At 33.1% G+C, this 25,402-nt stretch overlaps 1 protein-coding gene across 2 annotated transcripts; it reads right to left on the bottom strand.

Annotated features, from left to right (window-relative positions):
* Positions 1–8,414: 8,414 nt before the first annotated feature.
* Positions 8,415–24,628, bottom strand: LOC111043704. 2 transcript variants are annotated; one of them, XM_022328732.2, is made up of 5 exons: positions 24,144–24,628; positions 23,593–23,637; positions 13,113–13,217; positions 12,068–12,196; positions 8,415–8,534 (listed from the first exon to the last, which is right to left on the bottom strand). In XM_022328732.2, exons 2-5 carry the CDS (start codon positions 23,629–23,631, stop codon positions 8,466–8,468), a joined length of 342 nt encoding a protein of 113 aa, XP_022184424.2. In that variant the 5' UTR covers positions 23,632–23,637; positions 24,144–24,628; the 3' UTR covers positions 8,415–8,465. The 2 variants fall into 2 exon arrangements, with proteins under 2 accessions (XP_022184424.2, XP_022184423.2); XM_022328731.2 differs by having other exon boundaries at positions 24,393–24,626.
* Between the last annotated feature and the right edge of the window lie 774 nt (positions 24,629–25,402).

Genomic DNA, 25,402 nt, shown 5'->3' with positions numbered 1-25,402 from the left:
GGAACTTTTCGAAAATTACTTCATTCCGCGCAGCAATGAATCAGTTGAAAGACATATTTTCTTCTCAAGAACCCAAAATAGTCATGAATCTTTTGATGATTTCTACACATCATTGAGGAAACTTAGTGCATCCTGTAGTTTCGGTAATATGCTGGACATTTTATTGAAAGACAGAATTATTGGTGGACTAAACAATAAAAACTTGCAGGATAGACTTCTACGTGAAGAAGACCTCACACTCGGAAAATGTGTCAAAATGTGTTGTACAGCAGAGCTGGCCAATGAACAGTTGAAAACTCTAAACGAACATGCAACCACGATCAACGTTGTGAATCGGGAGAAAAATAAAAACTATAATCCTAACCAAAATCGTTCAGAACAAGTGCAACACAAGTTCCAGCAATGTGAACCAGTCAACCGAAATTACCAACCAGTTCAACCTACAAGAGATGGCTTCAAGGCAAGAAATCAACGCAATTGTCGCAATATTATTAAGGATTGCAGCCGATGTGGACAAGATCATGCTGAACGGAATTGCCCTGCTTTTAATAGACAGTGTGCGATATGCAAACGGCGAGGCCATTATGCAGTAAAATGTAGAAGTAAGAAACAAAATGTTAGTCTGGTGAGTACAAAATCTGACAATTCAAATTTGTGGAACTCTGACCTTCTGTAAGGGAAAAGATTGGTATGCATCTATCACAATAAATGACAATAAAAAGGTTAATTTCAAATTAGACACGGGAGCTCAATGTAATTGCCTTCCGCAATCAGAGTACAAAAAATTAAAGGGAATTCCAATTAGTAAGTCAAATAATATCCTATTCAATTATGATAATTCAAAAATAAAAGTCCTTGGTGAATGTAAAGTACCTTGTAAAACTGAAAATAATGTAAAGAAATCATTACTTTTTCAAATAGTAGACATTAGAGCACCTCCTATTCTAGGTAGAGAAGCTTGTAAGGAACTAAATTTAATTAAGAGAATGGATACAGTGTCAACAACAAAAAATAGTATAATTGAACAAAATAAAGATATCTTTGAAGGGCTAGGTGAAATTAAAGATTTTGGATGTAAATTGAATCTGAAAGATAATGCTACTCCTAAAGTTGAAGCTACTAGGAAAGTTCCAGTATATTTAGAAGAAAAATTCAAACAGGAATTAGATAAAATGCTAGATGCTTAAATAATCAGAGAAGTAACTGAGCCTACTGAGTGGGTAAATATTATTGTCTTGGTGAAAAAACCCAATAATGAAATTCGTATTTGTCTTGATCCACAGAATTTAAATAAAAATTTATTGCGAGAACATTTCTACTTACCAACATTTGAAGAATTAGCTAGGAAATTAGGTGGATGTACAATGTTTAGTACATTAGATGCTAATCAGGCATTTTACCAATTGAAACTTAGTGATGAGAGTAGTAAATATACAACATTCAATTCAAAATATGGTAGATTCTGTTTTTTGAGAATGCCATATGGAGTATCTGTAGCACCAGAAGCACTGTCATAGACGTTTTTCGAAAATATTTGGTGATATTCCTGGTGTATCCATTTTCATTGATGATTTGATTATCTCTGCCAAATCTGAGCAAGAACATGATAAAATATTGCAAGTTGTATTGCAAAAAGCTCGAGACTATAATGTAACATTCAATCCAAACAAATGTAAATTTAAATTGCAACAAGTAAATTACATGGGGCACTTAATATCAAAAGATGGTGTGAAAATAGATGATAGGAAAATCAAGGCTATTATTGAAATGAAAAAACCAACTAATGTGAATTCTTTGGAAACATTTTCGGGTATGATAACCTATATTTCCAAATTTATCCCGAATTTGTCAAAGAAAACTGCAATTTTGAGAAAATTACTGAAAAGAGATGTTATCTGGCATTGGAATTCTGAGCATGACAAAGCATATGATGAGTTGATAAGCATATTTACTAGTAAACCTGTTCTGCAATTTTTTGATCCAAATAAAGAAATTGTATTATCTGTAGACGCATGTAAGGATGGATTAGGTTGTGTTTTACTTCAAAATAATTTACCAGTAGAGTATGCATCCAAGTCATTGAATAGCACTCAACAGAATTATGCAATCATAGAAAAAGAAACATTAGCTATTCTTTTTGCATGTGAACGTTTTCATCAATATATATTTGGTAAGCATGTAACTATGAAAGTGATCATAAACCTCTAGAGAGTATTTTCAAAAAACCACTTAGTGAATGTCCTGCTAGATTACAAAGAATTCGTTTGAGACTATTGCAGTATGATTTTACTATTGTGTACAGACCTGGTAAAGATTTACTGATAGCTGATTGTTTGTCTAGAACACATTTCAATGCTTATGAAGATGATCCTCTTAGTGAAGAAATTGAGTATCAAATCTGTGTATTGACAAAAAATAATGAATTTGCTCAAAATTATCATGATAAGTTAGTTATTGAAACAGCAAAAGATCCAACTCTGTGTAAAGTCAAAAATATGGTAAATAATGGATGGCCTAACAGTATCAAAGAAGTACCTTCTGACTGTCAGTCTTACTTCAGATATAGGGAAGATTTGTATATAGCTAATGATTTATTGTTTAAAAATGATGGTATAGTTGTTCCAACAAGTATGAGAGAAGAAATGTTGAATGTTTTGCACTATAATCATATGGGCATAGAAGAAAAATGTAAATTAAGAGCTAGGAATAGTATTTTTTGGCCTGGAATGTCCAATGATATAACTAATATGATATCTTCTTGTGAAGCATGTGCAAAATTCAATAATTTCAACAGAAAAGAGTCATTTGTAAGTAGAGAAATACCGGATAGTCCTTGGCAAGAAGTAGGAATGGATTTTTTCAAACTACAAGGAAAATATTATGCTTTGATGATTGATTATTTTTCTAAGTTTGTAGAAATAGGATTGTTGAGAGACTTATCAACTGAATCTGTAATTACAATAATGAAATCTATTTTTGCTAGGCATGGAATACCGAAAATCTTATGGCGTGACAATGTTCCACAAATGAAGTTGAATAATTAATGTAAGTTTAAGCAGTTTATCAATGAATGGAAATTTGTACATAAAACGTCAAGTCCTGAATACCCACAATCGAATGGTATGATTGAAAGACAGGTAGGAATTGTAAAAACTATGCTGAAAAAAGCCATGCATGATGGTAAATAACCCTATTTAGCATTGTTAGAGTACAGATGCACACCCTTGTCAGCTAGTTTGCAGTCACCTTCAGAATTATTGATGGGTAGGAAATTGAATCATTTAATGCCTAATTTGAGTCAATTTGTAAATAGAGATAAGTATAAGAATGTTAGAAATAAGTTGAAAAGTCTCAAGAACGTCAAAAATATTACTATAATAAAAGAGCAATGAATAAAAAACCATTGAAAATTGGAGATCAAGTTTTTGTAAATAAAAATTCTTCTAAGGAAAGGGAAAAAGGATTAGTATTAGGATTGGCAGATAGACCAAGATCGTATAGAGTTCAATTAGAGTCAGGACAAAGGGTAGAAAGAAATAGAAAACATTTGAATACTTTCAAATCAGAAACTCCATTTTATTTGCAAAACAATAATGATGATTTTAATGTAGTTGAAAATAATAATAATGATGTAAGAATGAATGTAACTGAAAATGAAATAATTCCATTTGTATTTGAAAATGTCAATGATGATAGCAGAGTAAATGAAACTGAAAATTGTGTTGCAATAAGGGATCGCCCTAAAAGAAATGTACAGGCACCCAAGTATCTAAAGGATTATGTTTTGTAAGAAATGTTTGAATTATTATGTTGTAGTAAAAAGTAAAAAAAAATATATAAGATGATTTTGTTTTGTTTAAAAAGGGAGATGTCATAATATGAAGTTATCGATACTGTAATATCGATAGTCGATATATTGTAACAAGTCGATACTTCCACTTCTTCAACATGATCATGAGTTGTATAGTTGTATTTGCTTCGTGCATAATATTCATTTAATAAATACTTTGTGTTTGATTAATAACGAACCAACAAACATAACACTGCGCAGGCGCCGCAAGCAATCTCCTGCGACTGCGCCACTACTTCCCAGGCTTCAACGTTCAGTACACCTATGGAGACTGATAATATCGTGCCATCAACGTCTGCCATACCTTTCGCTGTACCACAAACACCCCAAAACACCAAAGCGCAACAATTCAAACAGCAAAGGTAAATAATTTCAGACTGATAATATAACATGATGAAATAAATGACTAAGACATAAGTGAATAGGTTAAGTTGTAGTAATCACAATGTTGTGGTAGTTTTCAATCACAAAAGTAGTATAAATCGTTTCTCAGCCAATAATAATTTGTTTAACTTGAAAAAATGAGCGCGACTTGCTATGTAAAAAATTGAATCGAGCACAGTTAGCCCCCCTAAGAACGAGAGAGACAGAGTGATTTTGTTGAGGATGTGTGAAGGTAAAAATAAGATTTTGTTAATATGAAATTCAGTGTGAGATTCTTTGTATAAATTAATGTTTCAAATATAATTCTTTGTATAAATAAATGTTTTAAATTGTTACTATTACTTCATCCTTCTTCCTACTATATGAATGAATATTCACATTAAAATTATTTTACCACTCAAAGTCGTTGTCACGTAAAACTTTCGCCCACATACCGACTTTACAGGCAACCATGCAATTTTTTTATTTGAAATGGAAAGGTTTCAAAAATTAATCACAATTCAGCTGATAGCAATAACATATTTTTCAAAATGAAAGTAGGTACCTAAAATAAATTATGTCATCTCATGATGATAACACAGAATTATTAATCATTTGTATTTATTCTTTTTTGAATAAGGATTAATTTGTTCTTCAACTTTGTTTCTTTATTTTAGATGCTATAAAGTAGGTCTAAATTTTCAATTAGCATAACTATCACCATATACTAGGAATATAACCAAATTTATTGTTTTATTTTTGGTCAAATAAACTGATCAATATAGAAAAAACTATTGGAAATGTATGTAAAACAAAAAGGTTTCTTCAAATTAATTAATAGACTAAAAATGTTTGACTTAACTGTGAAATGGTAATTTATTTCCTTTAACATGCCCATTCTTGCATCCAAATGCAACACAATACATCACCATTTCTCGGTCGTATTTTTATTCAATTCTATGCATTTTATAACAAATACATCATAATATTCAAGAGAAAAGGTTGTGATCCAATACTGATAGCCCTAATACTCATTCAAATCCATTTTTCAACTTTAAAAATGAATAATCATACTCAAGAGCTGCAACAACCTGCTTTAATGTATGAGTACGAGAGAGAAGGGAATCCCACACGGTAAGCTTATCTCACTCACTCCGCCTTACACACTTTTGGCTGTAGCTTAGCATTGGACAGCCCGTTCCAGTTAGTATAGAGTTCACTGCTTCGACCACGACAGGCAGAGAATCTCAGATTGGGTAGATCAAAGACCTTAAAGAGATATGTATGATATGTATGATATGCATCTTTAAGGTCTTTGGGGTAGATTTCAATTTGCCCATATAACCTAAAAGATTAGCCTATGTTTTAACCTTAGACCAGTTATAGAATAGACACACTGGGAAGTCAGTCTCTGAAGCCAACATCCACTGCCATATTGCCAAATCGTGACGTCATCATCGGATAGAAAATTTTCAGATTGTGTCTATCTCAGAAGGATGCAAATTATTATTCATTGAAATGGTAAACTCCAGCTGCGTTCCCACTGAAATAGACACAATCTGCTATGGAAAACAATGTGAACAAACTCTACAGAAAAGTTTTCCATCTGATGCTGACGTCACGATTTGGAGATATGGCAGTAAATGTTGGCTTCATCGACTTTCAGTATGAATATACAATGGGCCGTGTCTATTCTATAACTGGTCTAAGGTTTTAATGGGGCAGGTTGAGCTTATACTTTTTTATAATTTTAAATAGATATTCAATTTGTCCACATAACCTAAAAGATTATGTTGTATTTAGACAAGTATTTATGTTGTATTTATTAATGGGGCTGGTTGAGCTTATACTTTTTTATATTTTCAAATAGCAATATATTGATATTATTAGAAATATTTAATTCTTTAATAATAGAGACAAAATAATGATGGAAAGTTATTTGATCATCTGTTTTAGCACACTTGAAATTTGAACAGTATGAATGTCAACAATGCTTGCCGTCATCAACTGCGGAAATTTACGCACAAACGAAAATGCACCTTAAAGTAGTGTTCACATCAAACTCGGTAGCTCTGCAGAGTCTGTGGATGGATGGATGTAAAAAGATCTGTCGCTGGCTTAAGCAATGCAGGTGTTCACATCGCCCTCCGCATAGTGCATATCTGCCAGCCGACGTATCCAAGAAAACTCTGCTGGCCTGCAGATGTTTTCAAATTGCTTTGGGAGCAATTTTCTCCAGGCATGCAAGCAGACGTTTCCGATAGGCAGTGGCTACAGTTACGCATGCGCCAACAAACTTAATTTGCCGTATTCACAGCACTCATTACTGGAGCCACAAAGAAGAAGGGAACCTCTTCTCTGTGCTGGAGCTTACCTTGTCTAAATACAGCATTTTAATGCGTATACATACGCCTATGTATATCCATATATGCATTAAAATGCTGTATTTAGACAAGGTAAGCTTAGTCATAGCCACCTCTAATACAAGGCCGCGGCCTACGATATTGCAACATCGCAGTGTAGGCCTAGAATCAAATACATGATTGGTGAAAAAGATTTAAAAAAATACCAGCTGATCTTTTTAACCAATCATGTATTAGATTGTAGGCCTACACTGCGATGTTGCAATATTGTAGGCCGCGGCCTTGTATTAGAGGTGGCTATGGCTTAGTGCGTATATTATGCAGATGTATGGTGTAGCATATTTGAATAGAGCATAAATTATATTAGAGCAGCTGAAAATTGAACACCAACTGAAACTGAAAGTATCACTTCTGAAGTTGTTTCCCAATCTATCTTTTGGGGTTTAGGGTATAGAGCCCCCCTGCACCCCCCTCCAATCCACAAAAAAAATCGGGAGTTTAGGTAATAAATAGCTTAGGTCTATAATGATTTGTTTAAAGGCTTAGATGGGGTCTGATTTACGGTATTTCGATTATTTGTTCTTTTAAATGTCATGGAGATTGATACAGCCTAAAAATGTCTATCATATCAGGTCTGAATGGTATCTAACAATAGAAATAATAAATCACTTATTCAAATGTATGTAATTTTCCTTGTATGAACATTTCTCCATTATTCTTATTATTATTAATGTATTATCAACATGTCATAACAATTCACGGAAAATATCTGTTGAATTGCTGTCTTGCAGGCTAGTCAGCAATTACTTGTTGACTGCTGCGATCATTAAGAATTACTAATACCCAATTAATTCAAACAATTGAGAAACTCACTACATAGTACTTCAAGCTACAATACAGTGGATTAATTAGGAAAATTTGGAGAAATATTACTCCTGAAGTATAGATTGAGTATGAAAGATTGTATGTAATTTTTCTATCATATAACAAATGATGCAAAAAAATGTTTCAATAATATATTTACTTCTACCATATAATATTAATAAAATGATAAATGAACAGTAACTATCAATATACTATCATCACTATTTTGTCTGCACCTTAAGCAGACAGCTAGTCGCTCTCTGCTACTTATAGATTCTCTGTAGTTGGTATCTTCTTTTTAAATTTTATCATTAATAAATCATAAAACTCCACTGAATTGGTCCTTACTAAGTCTAAAGTATCCCCTAAATTTGTCTTCATCAGCTTGGAGATCTCGCATCAAGTGATGGAACTCGCCATATTTTTTTCTTTTCCTATTTCTTGAGTGCACCCAATGAGATCAACCACTACTATTGCAAGAGTATAGCAAAATAAGATCATCATCACTGCTATCATCATCATTGCCCCTAATGAGCAAAGGAACATTTTAATAAAATGAATTTATAAATGAATGCCGTGTATTAACACAGCACATATTGGTTTAACATAATTTTCCCTCGACCAGAGCGCAACTGAGAGCAGAGCGAAAAGCTCTGTCGGCCCACAGATGTTTTTTGATGTGAACACAAACTCGGTGGACGCTCAGATATCTGTGCTCTGTTGCTCTGCCACTCTGTAGATCAAAATAGGTTGGTCTGAACAGACCTTAACGTGGACCTTGACTTCAAACCATGTGCATCACTTTACAAAGTGGCTAAGCGATTTTACGTTGTAGAAGGTGGTGGAAAATCAATGTACCCAAAAGCGTACCTACACAGCGTTATTTATACTAGTGTTCTTTTTTTTATTTGCAGGATGAAAAATATCTAACTAACTTACATAGCAGTAGGTTTAATAAAATGTATTAGATCAGGCTATTTAATAATAATTTTTTTTTCTTTCCAAATTATATCTAATCTTTTCTATCAATTTAACAGCAGAAGACCTGTTGCAATATTCTCGGGTAGGATTTCTGTCTGAACATAGCTTGAAATCTGAAAGAAACCAAAATGGATATTACAATAGAGGTAATTCAATCTTGTTCAAATATTACGATAGTATGGTAGTAAATCTGACACCCGGTTGCACAAGTCTCGTCTGTTAACTTTTAATCCCAATTAAATGCCACGAGATACAGTACAATAAGTGAAGGCTTCTTCTCAGAAAACGCTTCTCTGATTGGTTCTTATGGAATTTAATTATGATTAATATTTAACAGGCCCTCAGTTCTCAAAATATAGCTACAGTACTATATTATATAGGATAAAGCTATTCTAACAGCTAGGGTGGATAGATACATATTTCAACCTCCAATCTGAACTTGCAGTAATTTATCAGTGTCAGTTTACACATTATCAGGAATTTATTATCAGTTTACACACAGGAATAAGTCTTTCAAAGGCAGCCGTCCTATCTGCCATCAATGTTAAATGTACGCTACGCTGGTGTGAACGGGACAAATTGCGTAATACGTGGATTTAACATCTTCCAGAGACGTATTCCTATAGCTACATGTAGCTATATAGGTGTGTAAACAGAAACACCTTTAATAATTATAAGCTCAGGTGATATACTTTTTTTGATAGTACGCTTCCTAGATGAATTAAAGAATTAAAAGTTCAACAGCATTCCTAATACAAAAATCCTCCATCAACTTTATAGTGAGCTGATTGGATAAAAAGACTTGGAATTGTCACAACCATTAGGTAAGTAGGTAGGTACCTGTTTTGAAATATGGAAAACTATAGTTTTGGTTGTAATAACGGTACTGTTACAATATCAATCTCCTGTGAACACGAGTACAGACTTCTTCACACTATAAATTGTTGCCAATAATTGTTGTCAGTAAGTGTTAATAAATATGGAGTTTTCAGTCTTCTAACTCGAGTTTTCAGTCTTCTTACTCAAAATCGACTCTACCTATTTATTGGCCTACCTATAATAATACCATCTCCCCTGTTCAAATAGTAGCCTACACTGCAGTTATTCTTCAAAGTTGAAAGACTTTTGATAGACTAAAGATATTCTAAGTCATTCTGTAACTCATTTATTTTTTATGTTTATAGAAGGAATAAAAAATCTTCTTCTTCTGGCTTTCCAGCTCGATGTGAGCTCTAGCCTCTTAGAGATTAAGAATATTGTAATTTTGATTTATCTCTATACTTATAAAAGGCTAAGCCCCGACAGACTGAAATCACACCACAGCCCAAACTACTGAGCCTAAAAACTTGAAATTTTGCACGATTGTTCATGGTAGCCTGAAAACATTTTCTTCTTTTTCAAAGAAAGTTTTTTCTTTTGTAGCTAATAAATTTCATATGTATTGATTGTCCATAATGTATCCAGTGTCTATAATGGAAGTGATTGAACTACTCAAAATTAATGGCTTACTGGTCCTTCATAGAATTTATAGTATTCCTGGTGATTGAGCCTGTCTTTTTTCAGCATTGACTATTAATAATAAAGCTTTATTTACAACTAGCTTACCTGGGAACTTCATACCGCCAAAAAGTCAATGTATCTCATGTCACACTTCAATTTATTTGGTGAATCATGAAATTTATCTGACAATCAATATTTTCATTTACATCTGAATACGGACTTCCTATGTGCTTAGTCATGCAGCATTCTTTATTCCCAAAACATATTATTCTCAATCAATTGGTAGTAATATCTAACAGTAAAGTGTTGAATTAAAAAAAAAAAAACTAGATAGGATAAATCAGTTTTTCAAAGATGAATTCAATGTTTTCATAGTTGTTGATTGTTAATAGATGGTCGACGAAATATGCAATGTACGATGAATCACACAGAATTACATATTCTATCCATCTTCCATTTTAGGATGAATATAAGCTAAGCTAAATTAAAAAAATATATTCTGTCATTAATGTATGCAATATGAACAACTCTCTTCCATGAGGTGAATAATTTTTTTCCAATATTTTCCGGTTACTCAATGATAGGGAAGTGATAATTATTTGTATAGGTCTTCTAAGGAACCATTAACTTACAGCTGGTACCAATAAACTATACTTCAACTCCAAACTACCGTTGTAATACCAGTAGACTACACAATTTATCATAGGGTGACGTGTTTATTACAGCTGGTAACTTTAGATGCTAAATCATATTATCTCAATATAATCTTGAATTATGATCATCTTTCCGTTCTTCGGTAGCCGCTAGGCCGACAATTTCGAAAACATAGGTCTGTAAAATGGATTGGATTAATAAAAAAATAATCATTATTAGCCACCCTATTAAAATTTCTGGTCAGAAACCATCACACAACATATTCCCAAAGTTTCATGCCGTTATGTCAAATATTTTTCAAGTCATAGGGAACAAACACACAAGCAGACATTAATTTATATATATATATATATATATATATATATATATATATATATGGAAGATAGAAAGAAGATTTCATTCGGCTCAAACAAAAGCCTCTCTAAATGGTTGACAACTTTCAGTTCTGTTGTTTTAAATCTCTTGCAGTCATTAACCATATCTATAATAAAATAAAGAGTTGGCTTATACACATACGGGATAGGAAAATTATGTTTGACGCATCATCACGTCTGAACTACTGGACTGATTAACTTGAAATGTTCCATATAGGCTAGATTCTCAATTAACCAAGGATGGTTATAGGCCTATTTTCAATTCTTCAAAATTTCATTACGTCAAGTTTTCAGATTATCAAGTTTGAAAATAGATCCTTGCGAAGCACGGGTTCCTGCTAGTTGATTCATACAATAAGTGCATCATCAAAATGGGGTCGTAGAGTTTCGCCAGCCCTTAAAACCATCACAACCAAAAAAATTGGGACGAATTGGGCTATTTCGTCAAACTGGGACGACGACAAACTAGGTCGCTTCACGCACACGACAAGCTTGGTTTACGCGCGGAAATCCACGCGAAAAATTCTATTGACCAAATGTAGGCAAAATTGACAACCTTCTCTGATCCGAGCCTATAAATATCTTAGTTTTGTTTCCAATTCAGTTAGATACTAGAAGGAGATTTAAGAGAAAATTATATTAACATCATGTTTTCATAAATTTATTGATTCCCTGAATATGATGGAATTCCCCAATTTAAGAATATTACTAAAACTAATGATAACTTCTGTAAAACACTTTCAATAGGCCTATTTACTTTTCAGCCTTTTTAATGCTTCTACAAACTAAGAGGAATACAGGTTCAGTGCTGCCAAAAAATGATAGATGTAAAATAGGAATAGACCCAGTTTGTCTTTCACTGTTCCGCTTGGTAGCGTCCGTAAAAACTGACCATTTTTTTGGTGAGTGGTGGCTTTCAGGGCAGACGGCGACCCATCAAAATGATAGGGAGAGAAAAAATAAGGCAACCTTGTGCTATTCCTCTTCCAAATTTAGATACGGTAAGGTTACACTTTAGTCCGAAATAAACTTTTCAGTCTTCAGTCCTCAATTATTTTCACAAAATAGATTTTTGAAGTTGGTGCTCCAAAACCAAACATAGAAGAAATATATTTTACCTCTTCACCATCCTTGAAGAAATAAACAGCAGGGAAAATATAACCATTTAAATTGAAATCAAACTCTCCTGATATTTCAGACACATGATCGTGGACCAAGCACTGTACTTTAGAGCTCTTCAGCTTTTGCTGTAAACATTGAGTGATAACTAAATAATGATAACAATGAAGAGAGATAAATATAAATTATACATGATATATGTTACTTGATAATACATGGAAAATACTTGAATTATATATTATTATACATGATAAAATTTACTTGATATGTTGATAAACAACTTTTTAAATCACTATTAAATTTTATAAAACTTTAAAGTGAAAAAGCACTCACATTATTAGATGTGGCGACGTCCGTTTCGTGCTGGTATTGCACATTTTCAAGCCAAACAGGAACTGAAGTGTTTAAGGTTATGAGGGTGAAATTTGGTTGGGGTGGAGGGGAATTTTGATGGTTAATGGAGGAGTATTTAAATGAGTTTGTCAAACAGGGTGTGGGAGGAAAAGTTGATTTGGTCATTTAGAATATTGTTTGGCTGTTGTTTGGTGTGTTTGTATATTTCAAACTGTTCTAGTACATTTAATTTTCTGTTTTTTTTCTCCACTATTCCCACAAAAACAGAAAATTAAATGTACTAGAACAGTTTGAAATATACAAACACACCAAACAACAGCCAAACAATATTCTAAATGACCAAATCAACTTTTCCTCCCACACCCTGTTTGACAAACTCATTTAAATACTCCTCCATTAACCATCAAAATTCCCCTCCACCCCAACCAAATTTCACCCTCATAACCTTAAACACTTCAGTTCCTGTTTGGCTTGAAAATGTGCAATACCAGCACGAAACGGACGTCGCCACATCAAATAATGTGAGTGCTTTTTCACTTTAAAGTTTTATAAAATTTAATAGTGATAATAATAGTGGAAACAAGATGGATAACCAACAACACACTTTTTAAAGTTGATATAATGTACTGTAGTTTCAAAATTGATTTAGCCACAAAGTCAATGATAGATTAATCGTTTCTATTGACACACCTTGACTAGTTGCAAAGCTTTAGCACAGTCTGGACAATCCTTGGTGTTGTTAACCAGTATCACGACCGCTTTATTTGAAAATCTGATCATGCGAATGAAAGTATCCTGTCAATAGAAATACAGAGTGATGCTTCAGTTATGTTAGCCACCGTTCTTATAGTTGATCATGATAATTAAATTTTAGTAAGATTTTAGATAAATTTCTGTACCATAATCAAATGGACTTATTTATTTTTTATAGTTGTTTTTAGTCTATATAATTCACAAATGATGAGATTCAATCAAACAAATTTTTGAATCAGTTATTATACAGTTTATACTTAAATAGCCCACATTTTTTGTGATAATATACTTCAGCAAGGCAGCAGAAACCTTTATAAGAATTTAATGGGAGATATTCATGAGTCTGTGATGCTGTTTAAAATTTCATTGATAGAGAGAGGCTTCTGACAGAATGTGGTGATGTGACAGAACTTAGTCAGGTGATGTTTAAGACATTGAGATTTTTTGGTGGTCATGAGCATATCACTTTTTTCCAGGATATTTCTTATACAGTATAAATATATTGACAAAGATATACGGTGTTAGCAAAAGTTAAAGCTATAATTAATTATTTGTTTAATCATCTTTAAAAAATCTTCCTAATTTTACTTGTGCATTGACGCTTTGTTTATGAGCAGCAAAGTAGGTTGTAGGTACCATTTCCTCTATAAAGTATAGAAATAAAAACCATTTAGAAGTTTATGAGCAGCAAAGTAGGTTGTAGGTACCATTTCCTTTATAAAGTATAGAAATAAAAACCATTTAGAAGTTTACAAAAGTAAAATAGAATAAATCTAAGTAATACAGAATGAGCATAAAGTCTTGCCCTAATTTTAAAAATTTATTACAGAAATTTATACCGTTTGACATAATAATTTAAATCTGGCGCTGTTACATAGGTTAGTGTTAGTAGTTTTTTTGACCAATAGATGGCGCTAGTGGTCCTAAACAATGACGCTGTCTGTTAGTTCACGTTAGTTGCGGTCAAAATGGCGTCGAAGCAGGAAAAAGCACAATCTGTGCTTTGGTTTCACGAAACGAAATCGCCCATCACGCCATCAGTGTTCAGCATAATTTTTGGGCTTCTTATGAACGCAGCCCTCCTGATTTTAAATCAATAAAGCGATGGTATGACAGATTCAAAGAAACAAGCAGCATTGAAGATCTTCCTAGAAGTGGCAGGCCTAGTGTGAGTGAAGCAACTGTTGATCATGTTTGGCAATCATTTCAACAGAGTCTGTCTAAATCAACTCGTCAAGCATCACGTGAACTCCAAATACCGCAAGCAAGTGTTGTGAAAATTCTTCATAAAAGGCTTGGGTTGCATGCTTATAAAGTGCAAATCGTACAGGCCTTGCAACTGAATGATTTGCTGAGATGTGCAGAATTTGCAACTGAGATTCTCAACAGGATTGATGGTGCTGATGATTACTTAAATTGCATATGTTTTACAGATGAATCTACCTTTCATGTCAGTGGAATGGTAAATAAGCATAATGTCTGTATATGGGGATCAGAGAATTAACACACTACTGTACAGTTACAGCGAGACAGTGAGAATGTTTATGTTTGGTGTGGCCTAATGCACAGCAAGGTTTTTGGGTCGTTTTTCTTCACGGAAAAATCATTAGCGCTAACATTTACTTAGACATGTTGCAACAGTTCATTACACCACAGTTAGAAGATTATCAACCATGGACAATTTTCCAGCAATATGGAGCACCCTCCCACTGGGCTTTGATAGTGTGTAATTTCCTAGATTGAACATTTCTGGATCGGTGGATTGGAAGGGATGTCCAACACCCTGGCCACCCTGCTCTCCAGACATTACTCCCCTTGACTTTTTTATGGGGACATATCAAGGACAGAGTCTTCGCCACACCAGTTGCTGACATTGACAAATTGAAGGCTATAGTTGACCAAACGAAAATGGGTCCCTCAAGGTCGAAGTTTCTTCTTGACACCACCACCCGTCTACCAACACTGTTGCCACTTTGTACTAAGGGTGGCTAGTAAGAGAGAAAGTGAATGTGTGTGTGAGAGAGGGTGTGAGAGTGAAGTATTTTTCTTGTGAGGAGTATTGTTTGTCTTCGATGGATTGTTGACTATGATGAGGACAATAATTAGGGCTGGGTATCGAAAGACAAAACATCGATGTTTTGAACATCAATGTTTTTTTCACCTTAACATCAATAAGTGAAAAACATCGAACAGTAAACATTGATGTTTTTAAACATCAATGTTTTAAACATCAACGCATCGCCATACATTTACGGATGATACTACAAAGACTATTATACAGAGTATTTCAGAAGTAGTGTCGAACATTCTAGGGTATTGTTCCTGGATGATAGGAGACTACAAATAATGTTGTATTTGAAGTGTCCAAAACTCAGCGTTTATCCTTATACCTACCATTTTCTTTTTTCACTTGGGAATTTTTATCTCAAAATTAAATAATTTTGAATAAATAAATACTCAAAAGCATCAGAAACGATGAATGAATAGAATTTTATTAGTATTAATAAAGTGAAAATGATACAATGTACAGTATATGATACTTTACACTTATTCTTGATAAAAATGATAAAACGGGGCAAAATCAATTTGATTGAACCCACAACACTTCTGTTAATAAGCTTACAGAGTATTAGTTTATTATTTTGTATAGATATAACTCAATTATTTTGGAAGTTGATTGATTCATTGGTATATTTTTTCATAATCTCGGAATACTTAATAGTACAAAACAACTTCTAAAGTGACTACAATTTTATCTGGAGCTATTGTTCCAATATTTTAACAGTTACTAACTGGAATTACAGCAATTTTGGACTTGTGGTATTCAAGTAACAGTCTTTCGAATAATTGAAGTCAGGTTGTGACTAGAAAGATACATCAACTCTATTATAGGTAGATTTGTCATCTTCATAGTTAAGTCAGAAACCTCTCGGTATATCCTTGAAGATTCTGTCTGGAATTTCATCCTAAGCTAATTTTAGCAATCATTGTTATTCATATCGTATCATTCAATACCTGATAGTTTTATTTAGGTAATGGAAATGATTAAAGTTTTTTTATATGGATATCTACACTCCTTACAATACGAGGACCTCTATTCCAGATCTAGATTAATTGGTGTTAAACGTATGTTGAGGAAAGCACTTGTAATAAGAAAAAACTGTTTCTTCCTAAGAAACAAAGAATACGACCTCTTATTTAATTCTAAATAAGTATCTAACCTTGACAAGAGCTACAGAAGTTATGTAAATCTTCAAGAGTATCCAACAGTCTCACATAAAAATACAGAGAGCCTAAATGAAAAATTCATTTTAGTTGGGAAAAACATCGGATGACCGATGTCTAGGTAAAACCATCGATAAGTGAAAAACATCGATGTTTAATGTTGAAACATCGATGTATCGATACCCATCCCTAGACAATAATATAGTTCACAGTTTTCCAAATGTATTGTACATAATGATTATATATTATATAATTATAATACATACAACTTTCAACAGCTGTACTGATGTTTGAATGAGAATTGATCAAATGAGAATTCATGCAAATTGAAAAATGCAGAGTGAAGTGGGCACTACAAGAATAATGAATAAAATAAATAAAATTACATCACTCCACTTCCAATTGATTATTATAAAAGTAACCTTTATGAAGTAATAGCTCAGTTTATAAATAGTTGCATTTATGAAGAAGAATCTAGTCATGATTATAAAATTGGATTTCTTGATGTCATGACTCAATAAAGAGTTATACATTATACATAACAATATTATTTCCTCCATTTCATGATGTTGAAGAAGATAGCGGTGGCGGGGAGGAGGTAACCGGGGATGTTATTGTTCTAACTTCAAGGAATGACACAATAGAACTTTTGAACCTGACGTGCTCAAAAGAATTTGTGACAGGTAGTGACGGAAAAGAGGAAGAGGGAAGGTATGAGAAGGAAAGAGCTATCTTCAGGGTGTAGAAATATAGTCAATGTATATAGACTGGTCGAGTAAGGGGTGGACAACAGTGGCAACATTGCAGTGACCTTGAGAGACCCATTTTCGTTTGGGGAACTATAGTTAACAAGCTGCTGTGGGTACTGTGACAGAACACATGTTACAAAACACCTGGTGAGAACTGGAATACCACTTTGACATTCTCCAGGCTACCAAGGGGGCACACGTTGAAGTTTACTAATGTAAGTGATATAAAAAAAACCTACTAACACTAACCTATGTAACAGCCCCAGATATAAATTGATATGTCAAATGGTTATTCTGTAATAAATTTTTGAAATCAGGGCAAGACTTTATGCTCATTCTGTATAGTTGTTTTAGTCTATATAATTCACAAATGATGAGATTCAATCAAACAAATTTTTGAATCAGTTATTATACAGTTTATACTTAAATAGCCCACATTTTTTGTGATAATATACTTCAGCAAGGCAGCAGAAACCTTTATAAGAATTTAATGGGAGATATTCATGAGTCTGTGATGCTGTTTAAAATTTCATTGATAGAGAGAGGCTTCTGACAGAATGTGGTGATGTGACAGAACTTAGTCAGGTGATGTTTAAGACATTGAGATTTTTTGGTGGTCATGAGCATATCACTTTTTCCAGGATATTTCTTATACAGTATAAATATATTGACAAAGATATACGGTGTTAGCAAAAGTTAAAGCTATAATTAATTATTTGTTTAATCATCTTTAAAAAATCTTCCTAATTTACTTGTGCATTGACGCTTTGTTTATGAGCAGCAAAGTAGGTTGTAGGTACCATTTCCTCTATAAAGTATAGAAATAAAAACCATTTAGAAGTTTATGAGCAGCAAAGTAGGTTGTAGGTACCATTTCCTTTATAAGTATAGAAATAAAAACCATTTAGAAGTTTACAAAAGTAAAATAGAATAAATCTAAGTAATACAGAATGAGCATAAAGTCTTGCCCTAATTTTAAAAAATTATTACAGAAATTTATACCGTTTGACATAATAATTTAAATCTGGCGCTGTTACATAGGTTAGTGTTAGTAGTTTTTTTGACCAATAGATGGCGCTAGTGGTCCTAAACAATGACGCTGTCTGTTAGTTCACGTTAGTTGCGGTCAAAATCGCCCATCAGTGTTCAGCATAATTTTTGGGCTTCTTATGAACGCAGGTTACGCAGCCCTCCTGATTTTAAATCAATAAAGCGATGGTATGACAGATTCAAAGAAACAAGCAGCATTGAAGATCTTCCTAGAAGTGGCAGGCCTAGTGTGAGTGAAGCAACTGTTGATCGTGTTTGGCAATCATTTCAACAGAGTCTGTCTAAATCAACTCGTCAAGCATCACGTGAACTCCAAATACCGCAAGCAAGTGTTGTGAAAATTCTTCATAAAAGGCTTAGGTTGCATGCTTATAAAGTGCAAATCGTACAGGCCTTGCAACTGAATGATTTGCTGAGATGTGCAGAATTTGCAACTGAGATTCTCAACAGGATTGATGGTGCTGATGATTACTTAAATTGCATATGTTTTACAGATGAATCTACCTTTCATGTCAGTGGAATGGTAAATAAGCATAATGTCTGTATATGGGGATCAGAGAATTAACACACTACTGTACAGTTACAGCGAGACAGTGAGAATGTTTATGTTTGGTGTGGCCTAATGCACAGCAAGGTTTTTGGGTCGTTTTTCTTCACGGAAAAATCATTAGCGCTAACATTTACTTAGACATGTTGCAACAGTTCATTACACCACAGTTAGAAGATTATCAACCATGGACAATTTTCCAGCAATATGGAGCACCCTCCCACTGGGCTTTGATAGTGTGTAATTTCCTAGATTGAACATTTCTGGATCGGTGGATTGGAAGGGATGGTCCAACACCCTGGCCACCCTGCTCTCCAGACATTACTCCCCTTGACTTTTTTATGGGGACATATCAAGGACAGAGTCTTCGCCACACCAGTTGCTGACATTGACAAATTGAAGGCTATAGTTGGCCAAACGAAAATGGGTCCCTCAAGGTCGAAGTTTCTTCTTGACACCACCACCCGTCTACCAACACTGTTGCCACTTTGTACTAAGGGTGGCTAGTAAGAGAGAAAGTGAATGTGTGTGTGAGAGAGGGTGTGAGAGTGAAGTATTTTTCTTGTGAGGAGTATTGTTTGTCTTCGATGGATTGTTGACTATGATGAGGACAATAATTAGGGCTGGGTATCGAAAGACAAAACATCGATGTTTTGAACATCAATGTTTTTTTCACCTTAACATCAATAAGTGAAAAACATCGAACAGTAAACATTGATGTTTTTAAACATCGATGTTTTAAACATCGATGTTTTAAACATCGATGTTTTAAACATCAACGCATTGCCTTACATTTACGGATGATACTACAAAGACTATTATACAGAGTATTTCAGAAGTAGTGTCGAACATTCTAGGGTATTGTTCCTGGATGATAGGAGACTACAAATAATGTTGTATTTGAAGTGTCCAAAACTCAGCGGTTATCCTTATAGCTACCATTTTCTTTTTTCACTTGGGAATTTTTATCTCAAAATTAAATAATTTTGAATAAATAAATACTCAAAAGCATCAGAAACGATGAATGAATGGAATTTTATTAGTATTAATAAAGTGAAAATGATACAATGTACAGTATATGATACTTTACACTTATTCTTGATAAAAATGATAAAACGGGGCAATCAATTTGATTGAACCCACAACACTTCTGTTAATAAGCTTACAGAGTATTAGTTTATTATTTTGTATAGATATAACTCAATTATTTTGGAAGTTGATTGATTCATTGGTATATTTTTTCATAATCTCGGAATACTTAATAGTACAAACAACTTCTAAAGTGACTACAATTTTATCTGGAGCTATTGTTCCAATATTTTAACAGTTACTAACTGGAATTACAGCAATTTTGGACTTGTGGTATTCAAGTAACAGTCTTTCGAATAATTGAAGTCAGGTTGTGACTAGAAAGATACATCAACTCTATTATAGGTAGATTTGTCATCTTCATAGTTAAGTCAGAAACCTCTCGGTATATCCTTGAAGATTCTGTCTGGAATTTCATCCTAAGCTAATTTTAGCAATCATTGTTATTCATATCGTATCATTCAATACCTGATAGTTTTATTTAGGTAATGGAAATGATTAAGTTTTTTTATATGGATATCTACACTCCTTACAATACGAGGACCTCTATTCCAGATCTAGATTAATTGGTGTTAAACGTATGTTGAGGAAAGCACTTGTAATAAGAAAAAACTGTTTCTTACAAGCCTAAGCATCTAGTCACTACGAGCTAATTACTTATCCAGCTAACTTACTCCTTTGACTGCCAAGAGCCGATATAATCGGCTGTTCTATTATAAGCTAGGACTGCCAGAAGCCGATCTCATCGGCTGTGCCTTTTCATGCTAGAAATGCAAGAGCCGATTTCATCGCCAATGGGTATGAGTGCGAGAAATGCCGCGCGCCGATCTAATCGGCATTCAAGTTTTTTATTTATCATGAGTGAATTTTCTCTCTATTTTCACGTTTTTTTGTATCAAAATAAAGAGAAATATTTCTATACATGAAAAAAAATAAATAATGAGATTTCACTTACTGTTCAGCAAGTATTTTGCTTTGAATTTCATCAATTCAACTGCTTGTTCACATAATCATGTTAGCTTTGGCTGACATATGAAACAGCTGATATCAAGAATGCTTTCTAAACAGTGTTAGTAACACAGTGAGTTTTATTTTTCATTTGTACAGCATCTCTTGTCCATACAACATCGTTGCAATTTCTAAGTAAATAAAGTGTGAATGATTAGTTGTAAATAGCTCTAATGCAGATATTCATTTATCATACTATTTTATTTGTTTATTATACCAATCAATAGTACATTCAAGTAATAAGTTGGAACTGTCATTAGTTCAAAATGATAGATTTTACATATTTCTTCTTTTTGTAGTGAGAACTTTTCTTCATTATTACCGGTATGTACATTATTACTATTGAAATAATATAAATAAATTTTGAATATAAAATCCAAATAACATTGCAGTATTACAGTTATTATAGTTATGAGCTGCACATACTCATATTTGACATAATATGATCATCTCAATAAGGGTAACCTCCTATTGACCCTTGGCAATTTTACAAGGGTTAACTAAAAAAAGTCTCGAATTATTGTTATTGAACAGATTTCAATGAGATTTTCAGGGTTTATTCATCAAAAAAAGCTGATCATTTCATATATTGTTATTTACTTTGAGAAATTTCATAACATCAATATACGTTTCAAGTTGAAAAAAAAAATTTTAAATAAATTTTTTTTCCAACTTAGAAAATGTGAATATATATGAAATTTCAAGATCACTACTGGCATAATGATCAAGAATATGAAATTATGAAAAAAATGATATGAGAATCACATATGTACTATCAATATGAAAGAAGTTACAGATTTTCTATCAGATGTCTGCAAAATCAGTGATTTGGCGTGGCATTCTGGACATGCAGTACGCAAATACGGCTGGCAGTACTCAGACAGTAGCGCTAGTCACTCCCCTGCGTTTACTCGCATAATCGTCCGGCAGTCAAAGGGTTATAGTTGAAAAACAGTGGCTATTGGCTTGTATACACAAATAACAATATATAGACAAAATAGAACACTATAAACGTTTTAAACTCAAGTTAAAACATTAATAAATTCACTTAATAGAAAATTATTTAGAGAGCACAAAATTACAACCACACACCAGCCAGCCATGTTTCAGAGAGAAGAACAGAAATTACAGCAATTTTGGACTTGTGGTATTCAAGTAACAGTCTTTCGAATAATTGAAGTCAGGTTGTGACTAGAAAGATACATCAACTCTATTATAGGTAGATTTGTCATCTTCATAGTTAAGTCAGAAACCTCTCGGTATATCCTTGAAGATTCTGTCTGGAATTTCATCCTAAGCTAATTTTAGCAATCATTGTTATTCATATCGTATCATTCAATACCTGATAGTTTTATTTAGGTAATGGAAATGATTAAAGTTTTTTTATATGGATATCTACACTCCTTACAATACGAGGACCTCTATTCCAGATCTAGATTAATTGGTGTTAAACGTATGTTGAGGAAAGCACTTGTAATAAGAAAAAACTGTTTCTTCCTAAGAAACAAAGAATACGACCTCTTATTTAATTCTAAATAAGTATCTAACCTTGACAAGAGCTACAGAAGTTATGTAAATCTTCAAGAGTATCCAACAGTCTCACATAAAAATACAGAGAGCCTAAATGAAAAATTCATTTTAGTTGGGAAAAACATCGGATGACCGATGTCTAGGTAAAACCATCGATAAGTGAAAAACATCGATGTTTAATGTTGAAACATCGATGTATCGATACCCATCCCTAGACAATAATATAGTTCACAGTTTTCCAAATGTATTGTACATAATGATTATATATTATATATAATACATATAACTTTCAACAGCTGTACTGATGTTTGAATGAGAATTGATCAAATGAGAATTCATGCAAATTGGAAAATGCAGAGTGAAGTGGGCACTACAAGAATAATGAATAAAATGAATAAAATTACATCACTCCACTTCCAATTGATTATTATAAAAGTAACCTTTATGAAGTAATAGCTCAGTTTATAAATAGTTGCATTTATGAAGAAAAATCTAATCATGATTATAAAATTGGATTTCTTGATGTCATGACTCAATAAAGAGTTATACATTATACATAACAATATTATTTCCTCCATTTCATGATGTTGAAGAAGATAGCGGTGGCGGGGAGGAGGTAACCGGGGATGTTATTGTTCTAACTTCAAGGAATGACACAATAGAACTTTTGAACCTGACGTGCTCAAAAGAATTTGTGACAGGTAGTGACGGAAAAGAGGAAGAGGGAAGGTATGAGAAGGAAAGAGCTATCTTCAGGGTGTAGAAATATAGTCAATGTATATAGACTGGTCGAGTAAGGGGTGGACAACAGTGGCAACATTGCAGTGACCTTGAGAGACCCATTTTCGTTTGGGGAACTATAGTTAACAAGCTGCTGTGGGTACTGTGACAGAACACATGTTACAAAACACCTGGTGAGAACTGGAATACCACTTTGACATTCTCCAGGCTACCAAGGGGGCACACGTTGAAGTTTACTAATGTAAGTGATATAAAAAAAACCTACTAACACTAACCTATGTAACAGCCCCAGATATAAATTGATATGTCAAATGGTTATTCTGTAATAAATTTTTGAAATCAGGGCAAGACTTTATGCTCATTCTGTATAGTTTTTATAAAAATAATTGTATTCTGTATCTTTATTTGATTTGTATATTTTGTTGAGCAAAAATAAATTCATCATCTATTTATCCATCTATCTTATTAAACTACTTACATAATCAGTTACAGTTAAACAGCCATCGACCTCATACATAAAAATCTGGAATTAAATGAATGATAAAACATAAATCAAGAAGAAACATATACAACTCAATAAGGAAAATAAGACAATATATCTGCAAAAACATAGAGGTTCTATCATCAAGAAAGATAGCTGATTTTTTTTGTATCATAATAATTATCCTATACCCTACATATTCCATTGGAAAGTCAATACTATCTCTCATTTCACTCATAGTCCTTATTCGTATAATGTAAAGAGTCTATAAGGTAGCCTAAAATGCATTCCAAAGGAATTGAATTTGAAATTTCTAGAGATAGATTCATATTATTGTGACAAATACCGGACTTGTGACATATTGTGATTTTGAATGATAAAGTGTGCGAAGACCAGAATACATAATAAATTTAAATCCATTTCCATGAACTGTAAAGTTCATTTCCACACTGGTTTTTCCAAAATAGATTTATAATTTATTTAAAGGACCGAAATAAAATTATTGAGTTGGTTTTAGAGTTATTCAAAAACAGTATGCAGATTCCTACCTTCTAGATGTGTCCTCTATATTCCTTCCATTCTTTTACAAGCTCACAATTGAAGAAGATATGAATGGCTCTATATATAACTGAATCCAATTTTTTATGCAAATCTAATCGGCTATTGTATGCAGTAGTAGGCATATAGTTCAAATGTGGGTCAATACTGTTAGCTTATATATAGAGAAATATGAGTTGTAAAAATATATACGTTGATAACCCTAGCTAATGTGACGAAAAGTAATTCAATCTGCTAACCATTGCTATCCAAGAGACAAGAAGTAGCCTCCGCATTTCAAATAGAAAGTTATGTAACTATCTTATTTCAATCTTCATAGAAATTGGAATTATTTTTCAACAGGTGACTTATTTCACAACCTACACTTGAGGAACATCAAGCTTAGTGAAATAAGTTTTTTAAAAGAATTTGCAACGAGGAATCAGTTTCAAGGAGTGCTGCTTTCAAATATTGACATTGTAGAGTCAATAATGAAATGATTTCATCTCATTGGCTCTCTTCATAAAAATCAAATATAAATACAACTGTATGAAAAATTAAGCTGTATATTGTTTCGAAACTATTTAAATTTTTCATTAATCTTCCCCTGACTTATCCTCATGTTAGGTACTAAAAAAAATGTTATAGTTATACAGTAGGCTAGAGCTAGATCTACATCATTATGGATCAACTTCTTTTTACCTTGAGCGGTCAAGCAGAATTCTTGTTAAATTAGCAAATTAATTTAATGAAACCAGTATCAGTGTAAAAAGTATGCTAAAGAAATTATTATCTTTCATTCTAATAATATTTCAGAAAGCACAATTTTCCAAGTTTAAAAGATGTCTTGTTGCTAACTTGACTAAATAACTAAATACCGCAAGAATAGTTTTGGTCCTTTTGTGATGTTTTCCTAAATGAGACAGGATCACTGAACTTTTTGTGTTGGGTGTCATCTTCACCTGTCATTGGAAGTCAACTTTTCGCCTCCAATAACGATGTTTTTATTCTATTCTATTCTATGTTTCTTTTTTGAATATTGTGCATGCTTAGAGACGCAGGAGTTTATCTAGCTTTTCCTTAGAGGAAAAGCGTTTGAGGGGTCAATGGTGAAGGCAATTGTTAGCTCAACCCAAGTTTATCTATTTTGAATTTTCAATGCTTTTCACTCGGACTGACCAGTTGACAGAAACTACTTAGCCACATTGCCATTCTCGCATGGGCATAATATATGTCCTTTATAGGGGTGGCTGTGCCATGCAACACGCAC

Source organism: Nilaparvata lugens, chromosome 6 (assembly GCF_014356525.2).
Source record: "Nilaparvata lugens isolate BPH chromosome 6, ASM1435652v1, whole genome shotgun sequence".
In the NCBI taxonomy this organism is placed as follows: domain Eukaryota; kingdom Metazoa; phylum Arthropoda; class Insecta; order Hemiptera; family Delphacidae; genus Nilaparvata; species Nilaparvata lugens.
Note: the sequence above shows the minus strand (reverse complement) of the source record. Positions and strands in the feature narration are given on the sequence as shown.